The 24,785-nt window shown below is 43.7% G+C and overlaps 1 protein-coding gene across 1 annotated transcript; it reads left to right on the top strand.

The window, feature by feature from the left end:
* Positions 1 to 5,504: 5,504 nt before the first annotated feature.
* DHRS7 (dehydrogenase/reductase 7) lies at positions 5,505 to 24,549 on the top strand. The gene is made up of 7 exons (XM_066321610.1): positions 5,505 to 5,655; positions 10,353 to 10,505; positions 16,120 to 16,226; positions 16,534 to 16,773; positions 21,777 to 21,899; positions 23,389 to 23,604; positions 24,338 to 24,549. The coding sequence occupies exons 1-7, from the start codon at positions 5,520 to 5,522 to the stop codon at positions 24,371 to 24,373; spliced, it is 1,011 nt and encodes a 336-aa protein (XP_066177707.1). The 5' UTR covers positions 5,505 to 5,519; the 3' UTR covers positions 24,374 to 24,549.
* Positions 24,550 to 24,785: the final 236 nt, after the last annotated feature.

Raw genomic sequence — 24,785 nt, 5'->3', positions numbered from 1 at the left:
CACATCTGGAACCTCAGTAACAGATTGAAAGTATGGATGACCAGATGCCAGTGTACGACTCCCCACCCTGACCCTGTTTAACTGACTGTACAGGTGCAGCTTCCTCTGGCAAAAAAAGTTCAATGTCTCTAGTTTACCATCTACTGCTTGGGAACAGGCTGTATTCAACTGTAAAACAATGGCTCACAGCTGTTTTTACTGTTTTACAAATGGATAGAAGACACAGTATTTTGCCTTCTCCTGATTGTTCAGCCTGGAGAAGGGAAGGTTTCAGGGAGTCCTTGGATGACCTTCCAGTGCCTAAAGAGGCTCCAAGAGAGCTGGAGAGGAAGTTTCGATGAGAGCCCAGAGTGACAGGATAAAGGGGAATGGCTTTAAACTGAGTGAGGTTAGATTAGAATTTAGGATGAAATTCTTCCCTGTGAGGGTGATGAGGCCCTGGCACAGGCTGCCCAGAGAAGCTGTGGCTGCTCCATCCCTGGAAGTCTTTCAAGCTAGGCTGGAAGGGGCTTGGAGAAACCTGGGATAGCGGAAGGTATCCCTGCCTATGGCAGAGGGGTTGGAACTAGATGATCTTTAAGGTCTTTGCCAACCAAAACCATTCTATGATTCTATGATAATTAGAATTAGACTTCAAGTTTTAAGTTGATGGGAGCTCACACACAAAAATTTAACTAAATGAAGTGAAATGAAATGGATGTAAGTCATAAGCAAAATTAAGGAATGATTTGAAGGAAAGAAAGATGGGAGTTATTTTCTTCAAATCTCTAAATTGCCTGAGAAAGGCAGCAGGCCGAAGGGGCTGTGTGTGAAAAAACATGAAGGTGGAACAACATGCTGCTAAAAGCTGAAATGAGAGGCAATTAGGGGAGATAAGACTGCAGAGGCTTAAGTGCTGAAAACCTCAGAGACTTGAACTCAAGAAGGAACTTGGATGAAGAAAGCAGAGGAGCTTGTGCTGTTTGTAAGCAAGAGAAAAAAATTTAATTGATGTGGTGCCAGCAGAATTGTACTTCAAATCAACATCAGATCAATGATTGCCACATTTAAAAGGCTCAAATGGATGCTTCTTACCTGGGATACAGTTTTAGGTTTTCAGTAAATGCTATTACAAAAGAGATGACACTTTCTGAAATAGTAATTTGTGGTTAAACAAGGTATAAAATAAATTCAGTGGAAGGAAGGTACATATCCATTTTCTGATGGGACAGGTATACCTAGGAAGCATTTTTGACACTCTGCTACATTTACATGGGACTGTCTTTACCTGGATGTGTGTTTGTTTGTCTCTCTTCAGGCATGACTAAACCATACAGCACAGACAGCATTCTGAAGCAGATAGGATGGAGACATGGCCTTACTTCACTTGCATTCATTTTATGACAGACTCTCCCTAAAGTTTTGTTTTCCTAAACAAAGCAAAGAGGTTTTCTCCTTATAAAGTATTCTGTTTTGCTCATGGTGAAAGACAAAATAGAGGAAGAGGGTGCTCTACTTACAACTGTTCATTTTAGTGTTATTGTACTCTCATAAATAATTGAGTGAGATAGGAGAGTTTTTCAAACTGTGTTTTACACAGACACTGAAATAATCTCAGATAACTGCTCTGGAACTTTATTTACTCTAATGTGGATCAAAGAAACTGCATCACAGCACTGTGGAAAATACTCAACCCATGTTGTCACAGTATTATTAGCAGAGCTGGCAGCAAGTCATGTGAGGCCCACCTTGTGAACATTCCAAAAGGAATCACTTCACCCATAAATCTGCGCAAACTAACTCATTTTATAGAATCACAGAATGGTTTAGGTTGGAATGAACCTTAAAGCTTATCTTGTTTCAACCCCCTGCCATGGGCAGGGACATCTTCCACTATCCCAGGTTGCTCTAAGCCAAATTCAACCTGGCCTTGGACACCTTGAGGGATGGGGCAGCCACAGCTCCTCTGGGCAACTTCACCATCCTCACAAGGAAGAATTTCTTCTTAATATCTAATCTAACCCTGCCCTCTTTCAGTTTAAAACTGTTGGCCCTTGTCCTGTCACTATGTCTTTTGTAACCTTTGTGTTTCTTATAAATCCTTTTATATATTGAAAAGCCACAATAAGGTCTCCACTGAGCCTTCCCTTCTCCCAGCTGTACAACTGCAACTTCCGTTGGCCTTTTGGCACAGGAGAGATGCCCCAGCCCACTGACCATTTTCATGGCACTCCTCTGAACTGCTCTAACAGGTTCACACCTTTTTTGTCCCAGAAATCCATAGCAGGACACAGACCTTCAGTTGAGGTCTCAACAGCACAGAGCAGAGGTGGAAAATGTGGGCTGCAAGATCACATTGCTGCCTCATGTCCAATTTTTCACCCATCAGTATCCCTAAGTCTTTCTCCTCAGGACAGCTCTCAGTCCTCTCTCTACTTCTGCACAAAATCTCCTCAATACTGCACATCTGGAGAAAAAAAAATATGTAGAAGGAGAATTCAATCAAATATATATTTCTGCCATGTTGTTTTAGAGACAGAAGGCAGCTTATCTTGCTTTTATTTACACCAAGTGTGTCAATATAATTTGTGTGACTCTTGAGAATAAAGCTCGTTATCATATTATGTGCTGAGTTTAATTGACATGTTATCTGCTGCCACCAACACAGCATGGGAAGGCTCACGGAGGGTGAGGAGCAAGACTGTCACCTCCCACATCAGTAACCGCTTGTGATTTTGTTTTCAGAGCCTTGCAGTCCAGCTTTACATTGGCTCTTGCACTTCCCAGCTGCAGTTAAGCACGTTGTGCAGATATCAGAATGTGTTTGCTGAGCTCCAAAGTGCCATCTGCTTCAGCCACAGGGTAAAGTGCAGGAGAGCTGTCATTCACGGTGTTGATGTTCAGGTTGACTTTGGTTGACTTTTAAAAGCTGTTAGCAGTGGTGGCCTCTTCAGAAAGTGAAAATTAGCTTCTCATGTGGAAACTAAGTTCAGGCATTATACGAGAAATTTTTTCTGTTTTTCCTTGGAAACTAAGAGGTTGGCCCGATCCAAGGGCTCCATTATGATGTGATCATTTCAGAAATCACAGAATAGACTTGAATAGAAAATTCCCTAAATGTACTTAGCTATCACTAAAAGAATGCTAATGAGATGAGTGTATTTACTTTTTATAAATTGTAAAACAGCAAGAATGGATGTTACCTTGTAAAGGATGTTTTAAGTTTTCCAAGTGCCCTCCTTCCCAAGCTCAGGTTGACACCAAGCAGGAACTTCATGCCTGTCTCAGGGCAGGACATAAAATCTCCACTGATGGAAACTGTGCAGGTGTACAAATGCACAAAATCTCCCTGACTTAAGCTTTTTTTTTTTTTAACCAGAGAAATATATTTTACTCAGTTTTGTTGTAAAAGAAGGGTTGAAGCACAGAGTTAACATGATAAAATCTCACCACTAACCAATCACAACATGCTGGAACTTCATCACAAGCTGCTTGTGAGTTTCTCCTACTCATCTTTTCTGTGCTCAGCCCCAGCTGCTGCATTCCTATGTCTTTGGGGATAGCCGGGAAAACCCCCACTGGGAATACACTGTGCAGCTGCATTTTACACCCTTTTCCAGCTTTATACTACCTCTTTTGGTGTGTTGTGACACAAAGCTCCACGATTGTGTGTGCACCCCCTGCATTTAGCAGAAGGAGGAAATGAGACCCAGAAAACGCTTTAAATTACTTTCTATTTATTTATATTATTTATATTTTCTGTGACATTAAGGTTCCATTACGCTGTGCATTGCACTAACACAAGATAAATAGTTCTCAGCTCGGTAAAACAGGAGAAAAGAGAGGAATATAAAGAATAGCTGTTACCTATAACTGTAACTGTGAACGGTCATAGTTCTGTGACTTCCTTTATAACCTCCAGAGACCTGTTTCTATTCTGGGCTACCACAATCATTTAATTTACTATTATTAGTTTGGACATGGTTGATGACTGGGGCTATTTACAAAAATAAAGTAAGTTGATGATGCATTTTTATTTTCTGCCACTTTTCCCTTGTCATATGGATTAGGTTTGGATTGATATGCTGAAAAATCAGTAAGACCCCAAAGGTTCAAAGGTAGACCATGGCTGTGTTTTGCCTCAAAAAGCTGTAATGCAAATTTTGTGGTGATTCAGGAGGTGATTCATGAGTTCTTTGCTCACTGGTGGTGCTGGAACAGACTGAGCAGCTGCGTGTGGTAAAGAGCCATCCTGTGCTGCATCTGCTGACAGATCAGGGGCCTGATCCTGTGAGATTTTGGGAACAGGATGTATGTCCTGTCCCACATAAGCTCTGCAGGCATTTGTGTTGTGTCTGGTGAGGAGGCAGGAATTACTGTGGGTTACCCTTTTCATAGAATCATAGAACAACTTGGGTTGAAAGGGACCTCAAAGACCATCTTGTTCCAACCTTAATGCCATGGGCAGGGACATCTTCCACTTGTTCCAAGCCCCATCCAACCTGGCCTGGAACACTCCCAGGGATGAGGAAGCCACAGCCTCCCTGGGCAATCTCTACCACAGCCTCAACATCCTCACAGGGAAGAATTTCTTCCTAATACTAAGCCAAAACCTACCCTCCTTTGGCTGAAGGCCATTCCTCCTTGTCCTATCACTGTACGTCCTTGTAAAAAGTTCCTCTCAGGCTCTTTTTTGCATCTGTACCTCCTCTTATGCAGCACTTTGGTGCACCAAAGCAGTAAGAACAGAGTTTTTCACTGCTGCAAATAAGCACTAATAAATCTGTCATTAAGAACTATAAATGAGTGGTGATGACCAGAAATGCTGCAGTCCCTGGTGTTTTTAGCCCTTGTGGGTATCCACCATCACGAATTTTGGAGCCCAAGGTCTGAAACATTGTCCAGACTGGGTACATGTGAGAGCTGGGTTCGCATTCACAGGTGGGGAAGCAGGAGGCATGTCCAAGGGCAGCATTCCTGCAGGAACCTGGCCAGGAAAGGATGTGACCCGTCACAGGGGCCGGGGGCGGCTGCAGCTGGGCTGGAAACCCTCGGAGAGCTCCAGACGGGAAACGAATGGCCCGTGTCTCGTAGGGACAGCTACGAGAAGCTCTCCGGGAAAACGGGCTCTGGTTGTTGTTCTCTGAGCAGCGTTTGGTCTCTGCACACCGAAGCCAAGCCCTGGACGCGGTCCCACTGCCCGGGCAGCGCTCTCTGCGGCGGGGAAAGGCCGAGCAGCCCCGCCTGCCCCGGGGGCACGGCGAGGAGGGGAAACAAAGCGCTCCGCTCCCAGAAACCGACCTTCACCCGCGGCCGCACTCTCGGCCTGTGCCCCACAGAGCCCGCGCTTATCGCCGCGGCCTCGGGGGGAGCGCGGCCGAGCGGAGCGGAGCGGGGCGGCCGGGGAAGGGAAGGAGGGAGGGGACGGGGCTGGAAGGGAAGGCAGGCGGGAGGCGGGGAGGAGGCCGGCGCTGGCTGCGGCCAGCGGGGGCGGCTCCCGATAAAGGGGCGCCGTGCGGGTGGGTGGTGGAGCGGCGGCGATGGCGTGGGGGTGCGCGCTGTGCCTGGCGCTGGCGGGAGGGGCCCTCCTGGCGCTGCTGGTGCAGCTGCTGCGCTGGCTGAGGGCCGACGGGGACCTCACGCTGCTCTGGGCCGAGAGGTGGGGGAAGAAGCCAGGTAATGCCGCCCGCCAGCCGCCCCGCCAGGGGACCGCGGGGGCGCCGGGGGCGGGTCGGGGCGCTGCGCAATGGGGGTGGTGGGGAGCACAGGGGTGCTGGTGGCATCAGCTGTCCCCTGGGGTTATCTGTAAACATACCCCGAAAGCGTATTTTACCCGCCCTTTACCTGGATAAGGAGCGTGGTGCCCCTCGTGCCGACAAAGCAGTTCCCAAAAAGCCACTTTCGCGGCACCCGCGGGGCTGTGCCGTGGGCTGGCTCGTTTGGCCCTGAACTCTTCGTTTTGCACAGTTTCTGAGCATGTTCCTGGTCCTGGCAGGGCCCCGCGGAGCAGATGAAGCTGTGGGAGCGCTGGGCACAGGGACAGTGTAGAAGGAGGGCTCGGGATGGGACCAGGGTACTTGGCTCGCGCGGTCGGGACGAGTGGCTTTGTAGCATTTTTAGCTGCTGCTCCAGCCCGTTCTGACATCTTCAAGCAGATATTGCGTTCACAGGGTTGTCAAAAGTATTTACAGTGAAGTAAACATGAGTTTGACTAATGATGGGGCTTTCCTGTTCCGTGGATAGTGCCCTGGATGGCTCCAGGGAGCAGCCCTGACACGCGATGCTGTTAGGGACTGTACACTGCAGCTCTGTAAGGTGCTGCCTTGGTCACATGTGCGACAAAAGTTCACTGAAATTCTGTCAGACAGGCACATTCACTTCTTGCTTGTGTTGAACTTTCTATTCTGACTGCAATTCCCCCTATTTCCGGACAAAGCTCTTTAGAAATCAAAGGTTTTGTTTGCTTAATAGAGGCTTTTGGTCAGAAAAGGCACGAATTTGTGAATATCCCCCTTTAGTATAGCCTGCTGGGCTGATTTGTGGCTGCTGTGAGCCGCTGGCTGCAGGTGCTTTTGGTGGAATTGGAGACTGGGGACAGAAGCTGCTCAGACAGAAGGTGAGATGAGAGGCACTATAACATATTCCATTGAATTGAAACAGGTTGTTGGGTTGAGACAGAGAGAAGGGACTGCATCAAGAGAAGGTGGATCAGGAGTTGTGGATTGAGCCTTGGACCATGATTCCTTAGGGCATGGTGCTGCAGGTGAAGACTGAGAGAAGAGTAGGACAAACTTGAGACACCTTGCTCTCAGTAGAAGCTTCCTGCAAATGTGCATCCTTTTCTGTTCTCCATTAGATGGACTAGTACAAGTAATAAAGCTCTAAAAAATACTACATTTAAATCAGTGTGAACAATCTCCTGTAGCTGTTTGGGTACTCAGCCCAAACTTTTGAATGAACTCTTTTAGAATGTTTCCTTGCTGTAAGAAAACTGAAAAAAACTCTTAGTATGTGGGCTTTGTAAAGAACACAGAAAGAATCAGAGCAGAGAAGTGAGATAAATCGTGACTAATGCAAACAGAATTGAAGTTTTTTTTTTCCTGGGGGATCTATGTGCAATACACATCAAGGTGTCGGAGCTCTCTTGGGTAGACAAAGTGTCATTTGAATGTAGCCTTCAGAATTACTGAAGGCCTGGAAACCCTTTAAGCATTCTCTAAAAATTCACATGCAAAGACCAATGTAGTAATTTTATGATTGGAGTTGTTTTAACATGTAATGCAAGGAGAAACAGGCAAAAATTCATCAACATAAGAGGTCAGCTGTGTTTTGGCCACCTCCCCTTTGCCCCCAGCCTCTGTGCTTGTAATTAAGTAAAATATGTAACTGAAGTGGTACCATTTAGCAAACCAGGTAGGAAAACAGAAGGCACAAAGACTAGAAAAGATGTTTCCTTAAATAACTTCTCTCTTTTCCTTCTCCCCATATTGTACATGTAATGTAGGGTGCCTAGGTAAATAATGTGTGGGTCCCTTAATTTTTAATTAAAGGTGTTAGTAGAGCTATCACTCTTGCAGTCATTATGTTCTCACTTCTACAACATTATTATGGGTGTTGAAGTTGAGGATGAAAGTATTTAGCAGAAGGTGGACTGATCTTTTGTGTTTCTAGTCCTATAAACTATAATCACAAAGAAAGGCCTTAATGTAGATAAGACTGTTTCCAACTCAGTGATTCAATTCCATAGGGAAATTTAACTTTTGGATTTATTTATTGTCAAGTGCTGGATTGCTTCCTATCCTCTGAATATGTATGTGGTCAGGAGAGAAGGGTTTTTGAGTGCTGGATGCCTTTCCTTCTGTGTTGTGTTTTGCAGGGTACACATAAGTCACCCTAAACTCTGTGCTTTTCACAGGTGGCTTAATATTATCAAGCTAAGGGGGAACCTTCCATGTATGAAAGCCCTGCTGTTAAATTTAGGAACAATGGTATGATTCTTTAGGGCTCTGGAGTAGATATTCTGTTTTAAACATTCCCATTTCTAATATTTTTTTCAGAATGAAATGGCATGGCAGCCTTGTGCTATAAGAGCTATAAAATGTCAGAAAAAAACTCTAAGTAGAACTACAAAACAACTTTTGGGATTACTTGCAGTGCTAGTCAGTTCAGCCTCTCCTTTGTTATGCCCTGTAGCACAGTAGTTAATGGTTAGTAATGGCATAATCTGCTTTTATTTTTTAATTTGGCACAGTTAATTTTTAAACTCATTTCCAGCAACAACGGGACACTTATTCTGGAGCAAAGCTGATAGTTTGGTGATACAGTTCTGTCTGTTACTTGTTCTGCACCAGCATTTGAGCTTTCCCATTGTATTAGCTCTCAGTAGCTCAATGCTTGGTAAAGATCAGCTCTGGGGAATCAGTGGGAAAATTTTCCTTATCTCAGTTAATCATTCTGTTCACAGAACAAGATCCTGAATAACTACTGTGAAGCTGCCCAAGACAGGTTGGGAGCAGGGGAACTAAGTGGTAGGAGGAAGAGGATTTGTTTTCAGTAGCAAGAGGAATGAGTGTGGTAAGCAGGGTTGAAATTATGTCCATGTGTTGTTTTGTTTGTGTAGTGTTTGTCTGCTCAGGCTTTCTGCAGAGAAAAAAATGCAGTAGGAGAGGCAAGCTCCCGTGTTTGTTGTGTTTAATTCCATAAATTGGGAATATACTGGAATAAAACTGCAGGAAATGGGTGTGAATAAGCTTTACAGACAGCAGCCATTTGTTCTAACAATAAATACGGTGGTTATTCCTACAACTTCAACATCTCTTTCTATCTTCCTAGTTCATAACATTAGAATACATCTCTCCTTTGGGAAGTGACCCCTGTTGCTGTTGTTAGTGTTTTTAGAAACAAAAATCTCCAAACACCCCCAAGCCACAAAAGCCTGGGTTTAGGAGGGATTTTTTTGGGCTGAAATGCAGCCAACTTAAGAAAAAACAAATAATACTTATTGCCAGACCCACCAAGTCGGGCTGAGCTCTGATAGTCAGTCCTGAGTGCTCACTGCTTTTGTCTCAAGGGTAAAGGGTTCTTGGTGCTGGTCTCTGTGGGATTTGTGTCATTAAGACTCCAAAAGTAGAAATTTGAAACACAGTGTGGTATAGAGAGAAGCAGGAACTGATCACTGGTGAGAGCAGGAAGTAAAAGCAGTGCCAGCCACAGTGAAAAAGCTGTATTTTTTCTAAATTAAATTAGTGGTTAAATTTCAGTGAGCTGAAAAATACTCCTCTGACCCTTTTCAGAATGGTACTGGCTTTAAGTCTCAGGAACTGCATTTGGCTCTGATATTTGAATTATGCCATGAAGTCTTTCTTGGTTGGCTAGATGCTGGAATGCAAAAACTTGAGAAACAGAAGATCTCATGTCAGCAGTGCTCTGAGTGAGTCAGATTTTCCCCCAAGACTGATACTCACTATGGCTGAGCTTGAGGAACACAGACACGTGTCAGGCAATGATTCCTTCTGGAAAGTCCTCTGATATTTGTGATCTTTAGTCCCTAAACCATGTTCTGGAATCAACTGTGTGATTTTTCAGCCATCTGTGGTATTTGATGACTTTGGATATATGTCTGGAAAGCTGAGGCTTTTCCCAGTGCCCACGTGTACCACGGAGTGGGAATGGTTGTGGACAAGTGGGAACAGGCATTATCAGCAGAGGAGTAAACAGAGCAAGGTGCTCTTAATTTTACTACAGGTTAAAAAAGCGTGTCAGGGCAGGAGCTGGGGAATCCACGTATGAATTTACACCTTGGGAACTCTGTGTACTGTGCCCTGGCCAGTGCAGGAGCTAACCTCATCAGATACCAAAACAAAGTGGATGAACACCCATTTGGATTTTTGTGATCAGATGTCTTTGTTCAGAGAATTTTACTCAGTCAGCAATTACTCTGGAACATTTTTTGGGATGAAACATTATTTGGAAAGATTTGCTTAACTTTTGTTTGTATTTGCAATACAGTAACTGTTTCCTGTTACTGCCAAGAATTCTCTTTTCCCTTTTCCTCTGAAGCTGTTTTTGATGTGGTCAGTGGAATTGTTACGTGTGGATAGCCTGCAGAAATGCAATCAGATTTTTTCCATCAGGTAAATAACCCCTGTTTATTCAGATTAGCCTTGGAACAAAGTTCAAATGGCAGCAGAACAACTATGGACCATTTCACAACTGCATGTGACTAAAAAATAAAGAAGTCAGGATTTTGTAATACCCCCCATCCCAAATGAGCATATTTCTTAAAACAAGTACCAGATTACACCCCTGCAGTGAGTTAGATGCTTATCCTAGTATTGGCAATGTGTGAACTGCTGTCTTGATTCTTTTGATAGAACATGAACTGCGTGGCAAAGTTGTCTGGGTGACAGGAGCCTCAAGTGGCATCGGAGAAGAATTGACTTACCAGCTGGCAAAGCTGGGAGCCCTGCTTGCCATCTCTGCCAGAAGGGAGGATGAGCTGCAGAGAGTGAAAAAGAAATGCCTTCGTAAGTACAACTTAGCACTTCATGCAAGCAGTTCCACACTGGCTGGGCTGGAACTGCCACAGGAACACTAACACACATACCACAAGAATAAATTTAAAGATGGAACTCAACTCTGTACAGAGCTGGTATCTTCTTTTTGTCAGTGAGAAGCTTTTGTATAGACATGCATTTCAACTTCCTACATAAGCCAGTGTTACCTAAAAATCTCATTATCGGTTGCAAGTGCTCTTTTAAGGTACTAGATTAAGAAATGGAATAGATACTGTGAGGAATAGAGGAAACAATCCTGCGGGTATCAACCTACAAAGAACCAAGCCATGTAACTGCTTGCTAGTGGGAAATCTTCTTTTCAGGTTTGTGCACTGGAGAAAGATAGACAGGCAGAGAGACAACTGACTTCGCTCTTTGGAAAATGGACTAATAAAAATGTTCAGCAAAAGTTGTTCAAAGAATTTGGAAGAAAGAGGGTCTCCTGTAATCAAGAGAAAAAATGCAAAGAAAAATTTTAACTATTCCAGTTATCTTCCAGTTAGCTTTCATATGCCTGATGACTCAGTAGTCTCCCTTCATTCCTCCTGTTTCTCTTTTCCTCTCCTGTTTTCTGGCTTGGCAGCAAGAAGAATAGGCAGTTAATTCACACTGATAGATAGAGGGTTTGAACATGATTAACCTTATGCATTTTTTTCAGATAATTTATCCTCTATAGCTGAGGATGAAATATTTTATGTGGAATGTGTTATCACAGTAAGAGTTCATTCTTAGAAATGTTGAGAGAGTGTTCACAGTCTACTTGGAATGTGTTCTAGGGAATAATCAGATGTTTTTCTTGGATTAGCACCTAAACATGTCTAGAAAGCTGAAAGTTGCAGCAGCCTACTAAGAAAAGCTTTCAAGGAGCTTTCAAAAATGCACAGCTCCGTAGTTTTATTTTCTGAGAGTTCCAAAAAGCGGTCACTTAAAGAGTTTGATGTTTAAAGAGAGTCACAGGACATATGACAACAGTGGGGTTAAGTGGTAATCATGACAAAATCCCAGTGCTGTGTGATGCAATGGTCAGTGCTCAGCAGAAAGCTGCAACACCATTTGTTTGTTGTGATTGCAAAATTGATAACATGAGACAGGCTGGCAGCTGCTGCAATCCTGGATAGGCATTTTCTGGAAACACCTGTGTGATGTGCTAAGGAATATTCAGAAATATTATTTCAAATATTGTGGGCCAAGAGCATTGATTTACGTGAGATGACTTCTGCTGCTGTCAGTTTCAGTGGTCCTGTGAATGTCTGAGCTGTGCCATACACAGCCTTGGAAGTCTCATGTAGCTTATGAAGGCCTGTGCTTTGCAAATATTTGCTACTGAACTTTGCTGTAACTGAAAGTCTGGTAAGTAGGAATATTGGGGAACTCTTCAGTAACACAGAAACAACCAGGACAGGAAGTGACAGGACAAGTGGGAGTGGTTTAAACTAGCAGAAACCAGGTTTGGATTAGATATCTGGAAGAGATTCTTGCTTTTGAGGCTGATGAGGCCCTGGGCCAGGTTACCCAGGGTAGCTGTGGCTGGCCTATCCCTGGAAGCCTCCAAGGCCAGGATGGAGGAGGCTTTGAGCAACCTGAAATAGTGGAAGGTGTCCCTGTCCATGGCAGGGGTTTAGAATGAATTATATTTATACAGCTCATTTAAAGTCCCTTCCAACCTAAACTATTCTGTGATTCTATGATCGTTCGTGTTTTCTACATCCAGCTTCAAAGTAGTGGGAAGTAGCAACTGGACTCACTTCCACTCTTATCCTTTGCTTCTCAAGGCTGTGTAAATCCAGCTTCCACCCCTTTCCTTGACTGTTATATGTGCCAGCCCCTCCAACCAACCTTGTGGCCCTATGCTCCACTATCTCCAGTTATCAGTACTTGTTTTGAACTAGTGGGTCCAAAATTAGACATAGTGCTCTAGGTGCAGTCTTAGAATGCTGTGTAGAAGCTCTGAAAAATCACTTTCCTTCAGTGTGTTTTTATTAGTGCAGCCTCATTAGCTTTTGTCATTGCCAGAGCCAGTTGCTGGCTTGCATTCGGCTTGCTGCTGTCCCTCCATCAGGACCCAGGTCTTGTTTGGAGATCTGACCCTCTGGATGTTGGCCTGCAGTACTACAGAGTAATATCCTGTACCAGGTGTGAAAATCTGCATTTTGATTTATTGAGCTTTATGAGGTTTGTCAGGCTATTCTTAGAGCTTGTTAAGGTGCCTCTGCATGGCGGTTGAGCCCTGCAGCAGGACTGCTCCTCAGAACTTGATGTAAAATTAAAATTTTTTGAAAATCTGTGTTTTTCCCCATCATCTGGGTCATTAATGAAGATATTCAAACATACTGATCATGGAGAGATGCCACAGCTGTTCACAAAAAGCAGTTGAGTTGGTCAGGCAGTATATGGCTATGCTAAATCCATGGTGGCTTTTCCCACACACCTTCTTGTCCTTCACTTACTTGGAAATTGCTTTCAGGAGGAATTGCCACATAATTTTCCCAAGGATTGAGGTTAGGCTTTGTGACATTTCTTTTCTTGCTGTCCTTGGGGAGCTACTCTGCTTAGAAGAAAATTCCAAAAAGGAGTGACATTGGTCAGCTCTGGTCAATGACGGATGCATGTATTGCCCTTTTGTACATGCATTTTGTCCCTAATTCATCTGATTTTGGTAGTGGTAGCCTCAGGAGTGTGGGAGACATGAGAGGAGATCTTGCCATAGAAGGCTGGGGCAAAGAAGTATTCAGTACTTCATGGTTTTCTGTGCATTTCATAACTTCTTCCTCACCATCCCTGTCCAGCAGTGAGCTCACTCTGTCTTTGGCCTCCCTTTTGTTGCTGCTGTACCTGTGAAGCCTTTGCTGCCTTTCACATTCCTCAACTCCATTGGAAAATTCAGTTTCAACTCCACCTGGGCACTGATCTTCCTGATTCCATCTCTGCATGCTTGTCATGTGTGTCCATGTTCTTCCTGGGTGGCCTGTCCCTGCATCCCCCAGCAAGTTTTCTCTTGGCAGTTGAGTTCAAGACTGTCCTGTAAGGTTTGAGTAGCATGGGGTGGATGAAGTCTGAGCAGCAGCATCAGTGTAAATTTGGCTGTTTTATGGGCTGTAATTGGAGCTCATGTGCTGCAACATGCCTGCTGTAGAAGTTGAACACAGCAGCAACTGAACTGTGTCAGAAACAAGCACATAGATCTTGTTCAAAGTTTAGTGACACCACCCTGTGGTACAGGTCTGTGCATTCTATGCTGCTTAAAAGCTGAGAGAGAGAGAGGGAAAGGTAATGGTAATCCCTGTTGAGTCATGCAAATGCCAACTCAACCCTTCACTGCACTTGGGCAGGAGAGAGAGAAAACAACTTGTATAACTCACTTGGCTCCTGCAAGAGGCTTCTTTATTTTCCCCAATTACTCTTTCTTTCTTTTGTCAGAAATGTTGGAGGCTGTTTTCACCCAAAAGCCCTAAAAAGAAAAAAAATGTAGGGGGAGGATGTTTCTTGGTTTGGCAAAGGTCAAATATGATTTAATTATGGATGAGCCAAATGAGTGACAGTCAATCTATAAGTTCAAGAATTATACAGTAATTGAGATTGAAATGGACCCCAGGAGGTCACGTTGATTGGCCTCTGCTGAAAGCTCAACCTCTGCTGAAGGGCATTTATACAAGGGAGAAATAAGAGACAGAAGAGGAAATGCAGAAGAGCTGGAAAATACTACTCTGAGCCATAATGTTTATAACATTATGCCAAATTGCTACCTGAGATTAACATGTGTTGAAAAGAGTTGTTGATCTGAAACCCAAGCAATGAACTTTAAGGTCTCCCACTTGGGATCAAGTGTTTTTTCTGGATATCATAATTGTTCCCTTAGAAACATCACTTTGGTAGCAGGCAAAAGGGGCAGTGGAATATTAGGGATTGTTAGAGTAAAAGCAATATTAGGGTAAAAGCAGTGAGGTATATATTAGAGTAAAAGCAATGAGGAACACAGTGTATAAGTTGGGACATATATGTGCCTTCTACACTGGGCACAGTGCTGGCCTTCAAGCAGAAAAAAATTGGGGTAGTGAGTGGGAGAAGGAGCTTAGAAAAGGGTAAGCAGGAATGCTTGGGTTTTGTACAAGTTATCTATGAGGAATGCCTGATGTAAGGATCCCTCACCCTAGAAAAGAACTAAGGAAGCTGCTGGAAATGTACAGTTTGAATGCTGTGGAGGGTGGAAATCCTGGACAAGGTTTCTGGTTTAAAAATTCCTGATGTCAGACATTTCTTACATCTCATAAAAGAGCATTTCCTTCCTTCCTTACCAGCAGTCTGTGTCTCTTCCTCTGCTCTTTCCTTTCTCCCCTGTGTAGCTTTCATGGCTGGGCTGAGCCTGTGGTCTTGCTAACCCATGACAGAAACATCCACACCCCAACAGGTTTCAGCTGTGCAGATTGCTTCAGGCAGCACCAGGTAGAGGTGTGTCCCTGTGAGGGCAGCTTAAACCATGTTTTACTGCTGCATTTCTGGAAGAAATGGAGGAGAAAATGCACATGGAGAGGTTGGAGGGAGCAATAAATGGAAATATGACTAGCATTAAACCAGGCAGTTGGGTTTATTTTAACCAGTGGCTTAAATGTTAATGACCTTTGAACAGAGGCAACTCGTGGGTTTAAGTAACCTCTTTATATCACCATTAAGACAAAGTTCAACTTTCCCTGCATTTGCAAGAAGTAGTAATTAAAAAGTCAAATCGGAGGCTCTCTGAAGGGAGCAGCTGCTTAAAGGGGAGCTGCCACACTTAGATGTGCCTAGGAGTTGATGCAGGAAAAAAATAGCACTTACAAAGTAATATAAATAATATAAAAATTCTTGTTAGGTGTAGTTTAAAAAAAGCTTGAAATGATGAAGATTTTGTTTTTGTGAGTCATCTGCCCCAAAACCCCAGGGTAACAAATCACTGCTCAAGAAATGCCTTCTATGGAAAAGGTCAGTTGTTCTGAAGAGACAGTGGGGGGAAAAACACGACAAAAAGGCTGGAACTTGATGGCAGCTGACTTTTATTTCAGGGCATGGATATGTTAAAAGCTGTCAGTTAAACAAAATCATTTTACCTCCTTCCAAAAAGCCCCTCAGCTTCTGTAGTCTTTCCCTCCTAGCTACTCAGGTATGTATGTTGTGTTTTGGGTGTGAATTGCACAAGTCCTGTTGTCAGGAATAAACATGCTTGACCTGTTGACATCTAAACGAAGTGTTAGGGCTCCCAATGTGCTTCTGAATCCCTCTGTGAAAGGTCTCAGTTGGATTTTACTCCTTACTACTGCCATTTATTTGGAGAAGTGAAACTTCTGTATTGTGCTACAAAGCCTGTTTAATAATGTCAGGCTTTTCACATTCAAAAACATAATGAGAAAAACACGAGGTAAGACCAGATTATAAATAGATTCTACGTGGGGGTCAAAATGGAAACAAAGTAAGCATTTTATTTCCAACTTGATGTTATGGTTTCTTGATGTCTTCTTTGTGAAAATGTGGTGTTTAAAAGCATGTTATTTTTCCCACAGTTCTGACGTTGAGATTTTTATCAGCTCCCATTCCCTTTATGGTTGTCTTTTAGAGATTAGCAGCCTGAATGACAGTGATATCCTTGTTCTGCGTCTTGACTTGACTGACAGATCCTCTCACGAAGCTGCAACCAACAGTGTGCTCAAGCATTTTGGCAAGGTAGGATGTGCCTCTGGGGTTAAACTTCTTTTTTCTTTTGGTCTTCTAGACCTGCATTTATCTTCATACTTCACTTTTATTTTACAGTATGATAAATTCAGCAGTGTCTACATCTTCCCTCAGTTTCAGTATTAAACTTGCCAAGAAATACCTACATTTTTATCCCTTCTGTTGCTTCTGGCTTTCAGCAACAAACAAACAATCACTGGTCCTTCTTGAGGACTAAACCCTCACAGGATTGCCTGAGGAAGCACAAACATTATAGGAAACTATGTTTATATTAATTTATATTTGTGTCTTTCCCCAGATTGATGTTTTGGTCAATAATGGTGGGCGCTCGCAGCGCTCCTTGTTCGTGGACACAAACCTGGATGTCTACAATGCCATCATTGAGCTCAACTACCTGGGCACCATCTCTCTGACCAAGTATGTCCTGAACCACATGATCCAGAGGAAGAAAGGGAAGATTGTCACTGTGAGCAGTGTGATGGGCATCATGGGAGCTCCCCTTGCCACCGGCTACTGTGCCAGCAAGCACGCTCTGCAGGTGAGTTACAGGCTGGAAGTTAATTAAGTTAATTAAGTGGACCAGTAGCAGTGGCGTAGCAGACAGCTTTGTTCTGTGTAGAAAACACGAGTCTCACCTGAAATTTCATGCAGCACATGCAACATCCTCAGGTATTGAAAGTCCTTTAGAATTAATTTCCTCTGAAATGTGAAATATCTCCCACTGTAGATTTTTTTTTTTTCCTAACTGGAATTCCAGTGCCAGTGTAGTTGGCTCTAACCACTACATGGTTAAATTCCAGTGTGAAACACAAAACCTCAGCCTCTGGCCTTCAGATGAGGGAATACCTCTATGACGGTTATTCTGTTGCATATAGTGCCCTAATATTCTCAATTCAGTTAGGAGAAAGAGTCACTGAGAGAGTTGTGAGACTTGAAGAGTTGTAAGACTTGAAGAAATCTTTAGGACAGTGAGGTGAGAACAGTGAGCGGTAAGGCAGACTACTCAGAGAAAGGAGAATTCCTGATACATCTGGGAACAGCTGAACGGTTCTTCCCGAGAGTTTTCTGTCTTTCTGTGATGTGAAGAACTAGCAGCTCACAGTGCCATAGGAAATTATCTTCTGCCTAACACTTAACACTCGACATTGCCTGGAAAAAGTTTTTGAAAGCAGTGTCACTTGAGTAGAAAAACATGAAAGAGGAGCTCAGAAAAGTTTCTGTTTGTATCATTGAGGAATCCCTTGTTTAACTAGTAAATCTGTTTGGACATACTTGTCTTTCACCACCATTTGGCCTCCTGCTAATGTACATTTTGATCTCAGTAAAACAAACTTCACGTGTGCTCAGTGATGGTTTAAAAACTGGCATCTTCTTACCCCCTGCTGCATTTCAGCATGTGACCAGAGCAAACAACTGCCTAAGCCAAGGGATCAATAACTTTTTTGACAATTTGACCAGCAACAACAGAAATGTAACAAGTGGCTGACAATGCAAAGCCTCTTGAAAAGATGAAGATATAGAATATGGTGAAAGATCTCTGCTAAAAAAAATTTCAGTTAGTAATGGGGAGAGATCTGCTACTCTTCATTGGAGTGGCAATGCTGCAATTGCCCATTGAAGGCTGGCTTTTGGGTTAAGCCTGGTAGATTTAAATTAGAAGAATGCAGTGAGCAAAGCCTGATTTCCCTTCATGCTCCTTTATTTTTTGAATGTTCTTTCGGTTGAATTATCTTTGGGTGTGGTGCAGTTGGGCTAAGCATGGCTAATTAATTGCAGAGCGCAAGGAATTCACGTGTTGCTTTAAAAATACTCAGAATTCTGAAGCTCATGTTAAGATTGAGAGCACAGACAAAGCTTTGAAGAGATGGTTTACTAAAATTAATTAAAATAAGCTGACTGAACTGCTTCTATCTTTATTAGCTTCTACCTCTGCTCAATAGCCAGGCCAGACTCAAAATTTCCTTCCTGGTTTCTTTCATAGCAATTCTACAATCATTAATTGCAGGTATTGAAACATGACTTGCAATATTGATTTTGGAAATACTCTGCCTGAGAGTATTTGATCAGTCTGGAGGTATGGGTAGATGTGGTCATGAAGCCCCCAAAACTAGGAAAAGCTTTTTTTGAAATAACAAACTTCACCAGTGCAGTTCAGATAAAGGAATTCTGTAGGAATGGCAGCCCTCCTTAGATAACCCTGTAGCTCGTTTCTGATGGTGATCAAGCACAAATGGAGACTGGAAGAGAGGAGGGGAAAAATAAGCCAAAGCTAAGAGAGTTGCTTTTCCTGTTCAGGTTTCCCAGCATGTATCCACCTGTATTCTGAGATCTTCTTGAAGGTTGTGTTTTGGCCACCAGTTATTAAGTATGTGAGCCCATCTGACGTGGATTCATCTGTTGTGGTTTTTGGCTTTTTTTTTTTATTCATGCCTTCGAGCCTATCATAACTGACACACTTAATGCTGCAAAACTTAATTACACTTTTTTTAAAAAAGTTCTTCCTTTTGCTTGTGGGGCTTTTTCTTTTGTTTGTGGTGTGGTTTGGTTTTTGTTGGTGTGGTTTTTTTTTTTTGTGTGTGTGTGTGTGTTTTTTTTTTTTTTTTTTTTTTTTTTTTTTTTTTTTTTTAATCCCTTTAAATGGCAGTTGTAGGAGGAAGGAAGGAATTCTGCCTGGAATTAGAATCTGTTCTTGAAACAATCATGCTTTGATTCATGCCAACTGGAATTCTTCATAACAATGTTCTACTGATGAAATTACCCTTTATTTCAGTGCTGGGAGTGCTGTGAAAGCATGAGTCAAGCCCATGGCAGTCTGCATCTGCCTGGTGCAGTTTCCCTCCTGGAGGGATGATGTTCATGGGGATCATCTGCCATTCACTCAGTTGTAATTCATCTAATTGGTGGCATGGGGAGTGGATCAGGAATGGTGGCCTTCAAAATGTTCCTTTATCAGGAACCTGTCTAAGAAGCACGTGGGCTGAGCAGCAGCAGCTCCTTTCTTTGTTCAGTATCTGGTCATTAATGGAATTTCTAAATATTTCTGTCAGAGTAGCAGTTGTTTCAGCCTTGCCTTGTTCAGCATCTTCTAGGACTTGGTCACTGAGCAGGAAAGAGCCAGAGATGGCTGAATGGAGTTCCTGTCCCACACACTCTGCCTGGATGTCAGAGCTGGCTTCAGTCTGGGCTTGGTGGAAACACTCAGGTTCTTCCTTTTTACTGGAGCTCCTTTTCTGTGCCCAAATCTGGGTCTGTCCCTGCCTGAATTTCAATAAGAGAAGGCACTTATTTTTCTTGCTGAGGAATTTAAAGCTTCTCTTCTGGGAGGAAGTAGAGGAATTTCATACCAGATATGTTTGAGTATGAAGGATAAGTGCTGGAATTAGAAAACATGTGCATACTATACAAAGAGCCTTCAGAGGGGACTGAGTAATCTGCATAAGATTCTGGTTTTGGAGAGGCCTTTGTCAGTGTGTATCAGCCAGGATTTAGGGTGAGTGAGTGTCCTGTCCCTCCTGTGCTGCTGGTGAAGGCTGTGCATCTTCTCTGGTGTAAACCTTGGAGCTGCAGCATGAGAGAAGGATGTGGGGCAGCAGAATGGCTGCAGAGCAGGATCAGGAGCTTGCTGACACCTGTGGCTACTTGTATTTCACGTTTACAGGCTGTGCAACCTTTATTGGAATCACCCTGGCTTTGGCAAAGCTGCCTGCTGCTGTGTGCCTTTGTGTGGCTGCTCAGGTGCCCAGTTTTATGTACCACTTGGATCCCAGGAGCCTCCCAGCATCTGAGCAGGTGTAGGAGCTTTGTCAAAAGTGACTGAGCCATGCTCTGGCTTCCCTTCTGTCCCAGTATTCCCAGACACTTGCCCTGCCAGCTCCTGGAGCTACCTCTTGAGTGCGTTCCCTTCAGGCAAAATGGGAGCCGGTTCTGTTCCTCACCTCAAATGGACAGGGAGTGGTGGGCAGGTGGGCATCTGAATGGCTTTTAATGTGTGATTTTATCCTCAGTTGGAATGATGGCACCACTTTGTGACAGGACTGCACAACCTGGGGGGTTGGGGCTTTTCTGAAAGAAGTGGGCTCAGGGCCTCTCAGGGAGGGAAGGGGATGAGGAAGGTGCACGTTTGGATGTAACATTAGCCTGGAGTGGTGGACAAAACACAGCCCTGTTTGTGCACATGAGAGTGGAGAAGCCAGGGCAGGGCCTGGCTTTTTAAACCAAAACAACTGGGTGTCCAGGAGCAGATTCCCATCTGTCCAGGAGCAGATTTCTGGGCACATAAGTGTCCAGTGTTGGAACTTAGTCTCCTCCAGGCTTGGCTTATGTGCTGTGAAGATCCTGCCCCAGATCTGGGGCCTGCAGGTACTCACAACTTTAAATTAATGCTCAGTGTTTTTAGGGAAATGAACTGCAAAGCCTGTATGGAATCTGTAAATTGGGATTAGCCACCAGCAGCCAAGACACCGGAGCCCCTGTTCTTGGTCAGAGTGTGCTGCTCTTTGCTGAGCTTCAGTGGCTTGTCCCAGCTGCTGGTTCTGTGTCACTACAGGCTCACATCTGGCTGGTTTTAGCCTGTGTCGGAGCTCGGGGAAGAGCTCTGAGTCAGCCAGCCCCCTTCCCGAGCTGGATGGGAGTAAAGTGATAAAATTTTACTACAGTGGGAGAAGTTTATCAGCCTGTGCTCACTCTGTGTCTCTGTTGTGACACAAAATTACATGTTGGAATAGATAAAGGGGACGGTTGGTAGCCAGGTCAAAGATTAGACATGATGGGGTGTTGGCTAAATCATCCTCCACAATGCTTGGCCAGCAGCTTTTGTGGACTGCACCCTTCTGAATTGGCCATGTTTCCCATAATAGCTGCTGTCTAAATATGGATTGCTGCAGAGATTTAGAAAACCTTGTATTCTTTTAGCTCAAAGAAAAGAAGTACTCACAATTGTTGTAATTTTGGCTTAACTTGGATACACTAGTAGCATATTCCTACTCTGAAGTAAGATTTGTATCTTTGTGGATGCCAATTTCAAACTCTGTAGCAAATTCAGTGCTGCAAATTAACCCCCATAAAGTGTTAGGGAGCATTTTTTGCTTTGCTTTGCTGAAAGTTTTCCTCCTTTTGTTACATAAACCAGTACCACTTCCTTCATAGAAACCATGTAAACTCTTTGTTACCCCAAACAGCAACTGACCTGCAAAAGGTAATTTCTATGATATTGCAATTCTTAGGATTGGTGGCATTTCCACTGTCAAACAGCAAGACTTGTCCTCAATACAGGGAGAGGAGAATCTGGTTGTAGGTTAGAGAAATTACTGTGTATTTGGTAAGATGAGGATAGATTCCTCACTGGTTTGTATATCAGTGCTGTAACTGCAGATAAAATGCTAAATTAGCCATTGATCATGAGAAGTCAAAGAAAGTAGTAGGAATTGCTTGTAGTGGAATCTTGTAATCTTTACAGCATACATTTGTATGACAAGATGCCACCAGCTGAACCTTGCAAAAAAACATGGATAAGGAAGATTTCACTATATTTTTGTCTTCTAGGGATTCTTTAATTCTCTGCGGACTGAGCTGACTGACTACCCTGAGATAAGTGTTATCCAAATCTGCCCAGGGCCTGTACAGTCCCAGATCATCCAAAATGTCTTTACTGAGAATCTTGCTAAGGTAAGGACCCAGTTGTGTTGTGACAAACCCAACTTTTGCTGTGGGGCCAGTGATGATTTTGTGGGGTACTTTTGTCTGGTTTTGTCCTCCTTGCAAACACTAACTCTCATCTTACCAAGAAATGCTTTGAGTGCTACAGAACTATGTATACTGTTGTAATTCTTGGTGGTATCAAATGAAAACTGAGTTTGATAATTGCTATTTCTTCTCTCTTCCAACACAAACAACCCAGGTCTAGTAAAATGTACTGTCCAGCCACTGTGCTGCAGTTTTGGAGGGTGAAAGCCAGGATTTTCTGGACACAGCTGTGCCTGGGGAGTGCTGGCCTTGCTGCACAGGTGGGGTTTTGTTTGCCCTGGTCACGCTGTGCCCTTGTGGATGCTGCTGCTGCTGGCATAGCCCCAGCTCAGCTGACACGAGCTGTGCATTCCTTTCCTGTTAGGGATTGTTCCACGAGGAAAAGCAAAACCTTCCAATTGCACAATGGCCTTTAGTAAAGGCTATCTGACAAAGCAGCAGGCAAAAGTTACTACTGTGATACATCAAAGTGTAATCTGCCCTAAATTCAATCGATTTGAAGCTCGGGATGACCCACTGGTGAGGGGGAGCGGATCTCTAGTTGTTGAATTGAGTTCTGGAATGAATTTTTGTGTTGCAAAACTTCTGACTTGCGTGAAAGAAAATATGTACTTTTTGAACAATGGTGAAAGTTGCAAAACACATTCCTCAGATTTCGGTGTGGCAGAAGACCAGGGAGGAGGAGCAAATCTAGATGAGAACTGCTTTTGCCCTGTGAAACAGAAGGACAGATTGCCTGTTATTGCTGGAGTGAAATGGGCACAAGTTGACAGGGCTGTGTCATATTCACCACATGATACACAGGGACAGGACCGCAGGTTAATGTCCCTGCTCCAAAGCAGCTGGCTGCTTTTCTCTTGGATGAGATGGAGAGAGCTGCCAGGAATATTTAAGTTAATGGGGAATGTGACCTCACCTACGAATCTGGTAGTTGTAGTACCAAGTAGTAGTACTTGGTACAACTCAAATAACTACTTGTAGTACTCAAGTAGTTACTTGAGTAACTTGTAGTTTAGAATGGGGCAGGCACAGCTCGGAACCGGGGAGTTTCCATTCCTCAGAGTTGCAGATGAGGGAACTTGTTCAATAATTCCCATCAAGTGAAAGACCTTCTGAAGCAGGACAGAGCTTGGAGATCCATTTTTTTTTTTATTTTTTTTTAACCTTTGACCCATCAATAGAGGCATTAATTAAAAGAGTGCTTTATTTGAGCCAAAGGAAGGTGGAAAGTGTTCCCACACTGAAAACCATAGGATAGGGAGGGATGGGTTCCCCTGCCCCAATCTCTGGGTGAGTTCTTCTTGTGGGGAAACTGGGTGGAGTGTGTCCATCACACAATGTGGCCCTTTCCCTCCCTGTGTCACTCCCAGGGATGCAGTTCTAACCCCTCTCTGCTCTGTGTCCCCCTCAGTCCCTCGAGAACAGCGGGGACCAGTCCCACAAGATGCCCACGGACCGCTGTGCCCGCCTCACCCTGGTGAGCATGGCCAACGATGTGAAAGAGGCCTGGATCAGCGACCACCCCTACCTGGCCGTGTGCTACCTGTGGCAGTATGCGCCCACCTGGGCCTGGTGGCTCATGAACAGGATGGGCAAGAGGAGGATACAGAACTTCAAGAGTGGAATTGTGAGTGTGCAAAGCGCCCCTCTCTCACCCCTGTTGGCTTCTTTCACTCTGATGCTGTGGGGATGTGTCATGGGTTGAAAGAGTATCTCTGCTAGGACTTTTGTTGTTGGGATTGTTGCTCCTCACTCATGCTTAGAGCCTGGCTGTGCAATGTAAGCCTGATATTTCTGAGTCTGAAAGATTTTCAGCCTGCTAGCAGCTGCTAACTTTCTCCCTAGGAAAAAATTATCAAAAAAAGTTTCTTCTCAAAACAATCTTGGCAGACAACTATTCTTTCTCAAAACAATCTTTCACCAAGTGGTGTTTTGGTGTTTTTCTAGTTTAACCAATGGGATTAGAAAATGGTTAATAGGAACAACACATCATGTTAAGTCTGTATCGGAACACCTTATAAAAGGCAGTGAGAACTAAAAAACAGAGCCTTCTTTTTCTATGCCCTTTGCCTTCTGAAGTATTTGGAGTCTTTCGTGTCCAGTGACAGTGCAAGGCAGTGTTCCGTTCCTGTAGTGCTTCCCTGGTGGATGCTATTTATTCTTTTGGTACAGAAATCCCCTGCCATCTTAAAATACTGCAAGAACAGGAAATAAAAAAGTAAGGGTGGCACATGCAGCTTAAAACTTTGTGCTTTCAGACTGCAACTGCCCATGGGCACAAGCTGTTTCAAAGTAAGTCTTTCACTCACAATGTTGTTTTCTGGGTGGGGAAATACTGATTCAATGTCCTCTCCCTCCAGGATGCTGATGCCTCTTATTCAAGGAAGAAGAAATAAGGACAAGTGTGTACAAAATCCTGCTGTATTTGTGCTAAGGCTGAGAAACTTTTCATAGTGCATGACTGCAACCAACCGCTTTTTTTCTGATTTTGTTATGTTTTTGTCATCCTGTAACTTGACAGATCTATGGAGCTGATGACACACTTGACTAAATAAAAATCTCTTTCTAAACACCTGTTTCATGCCAAACTCCCAGATGCTGAATTTTTAAGCTTACAAGAACTGAGACACATGAGAGGCTGGGCTGCTGCTCTGACATGGGCAAATACCTGGTGAGCAGCCTAAAGTTATAGACCCCAGGATCCTGTTTCCCTCACTTTCATTCCTAATCCATGTTGATTTTAAAAAACAAAAACAAACAAACAAAAAAAACCTCCCCAAAACCCACAAGAAGGGTGTGGTATAAAGG

Source organism: Sylvia atricapilla, chromosome 6, assembly GCF_009819655.1.
Source record: "Sylvia atricapilla isolate bSylAtr1 chromosome 6, bSylAtr1.pri, whole genome shotgun sequence".
NCBI classification, from domain to species: domain Eukaryota; kingdom Metazoa; phylum Chordata; class Aves; order Passeriformes; family Sylviidae; genus Sylvia; species Sylvia atricapilla.
The sequence above is the reverse complement of the archived record's forward strand: the minus strand, read 5'-3'. Positions and strand labels throughout refer to the sequence as shown.

Coding starts and splice junctions, on each gene's coding strand:
- DHRS7 (XM_066321610.1), top strand. CDS start 5,520: ATGGCGTGGGGGTGCGCGCTGTGCCTGGCGCTGGCGGGAGGGGCCCTC. Junction 10,506..16,119: donor AGTGAAAAAGAAATGCCTTC/GTAAGTACAACT, acceptor GTTGTCTTTTAG/AGATTAGCAGCCTGAATGAC. Junction 16,227..16,533: donor TGCTCAAGCATTTTGGCAAG/GTAGGATGTGCC, acceptor GTCTTTCCCCAG/ATTGATGTTTTGGTCAATAA.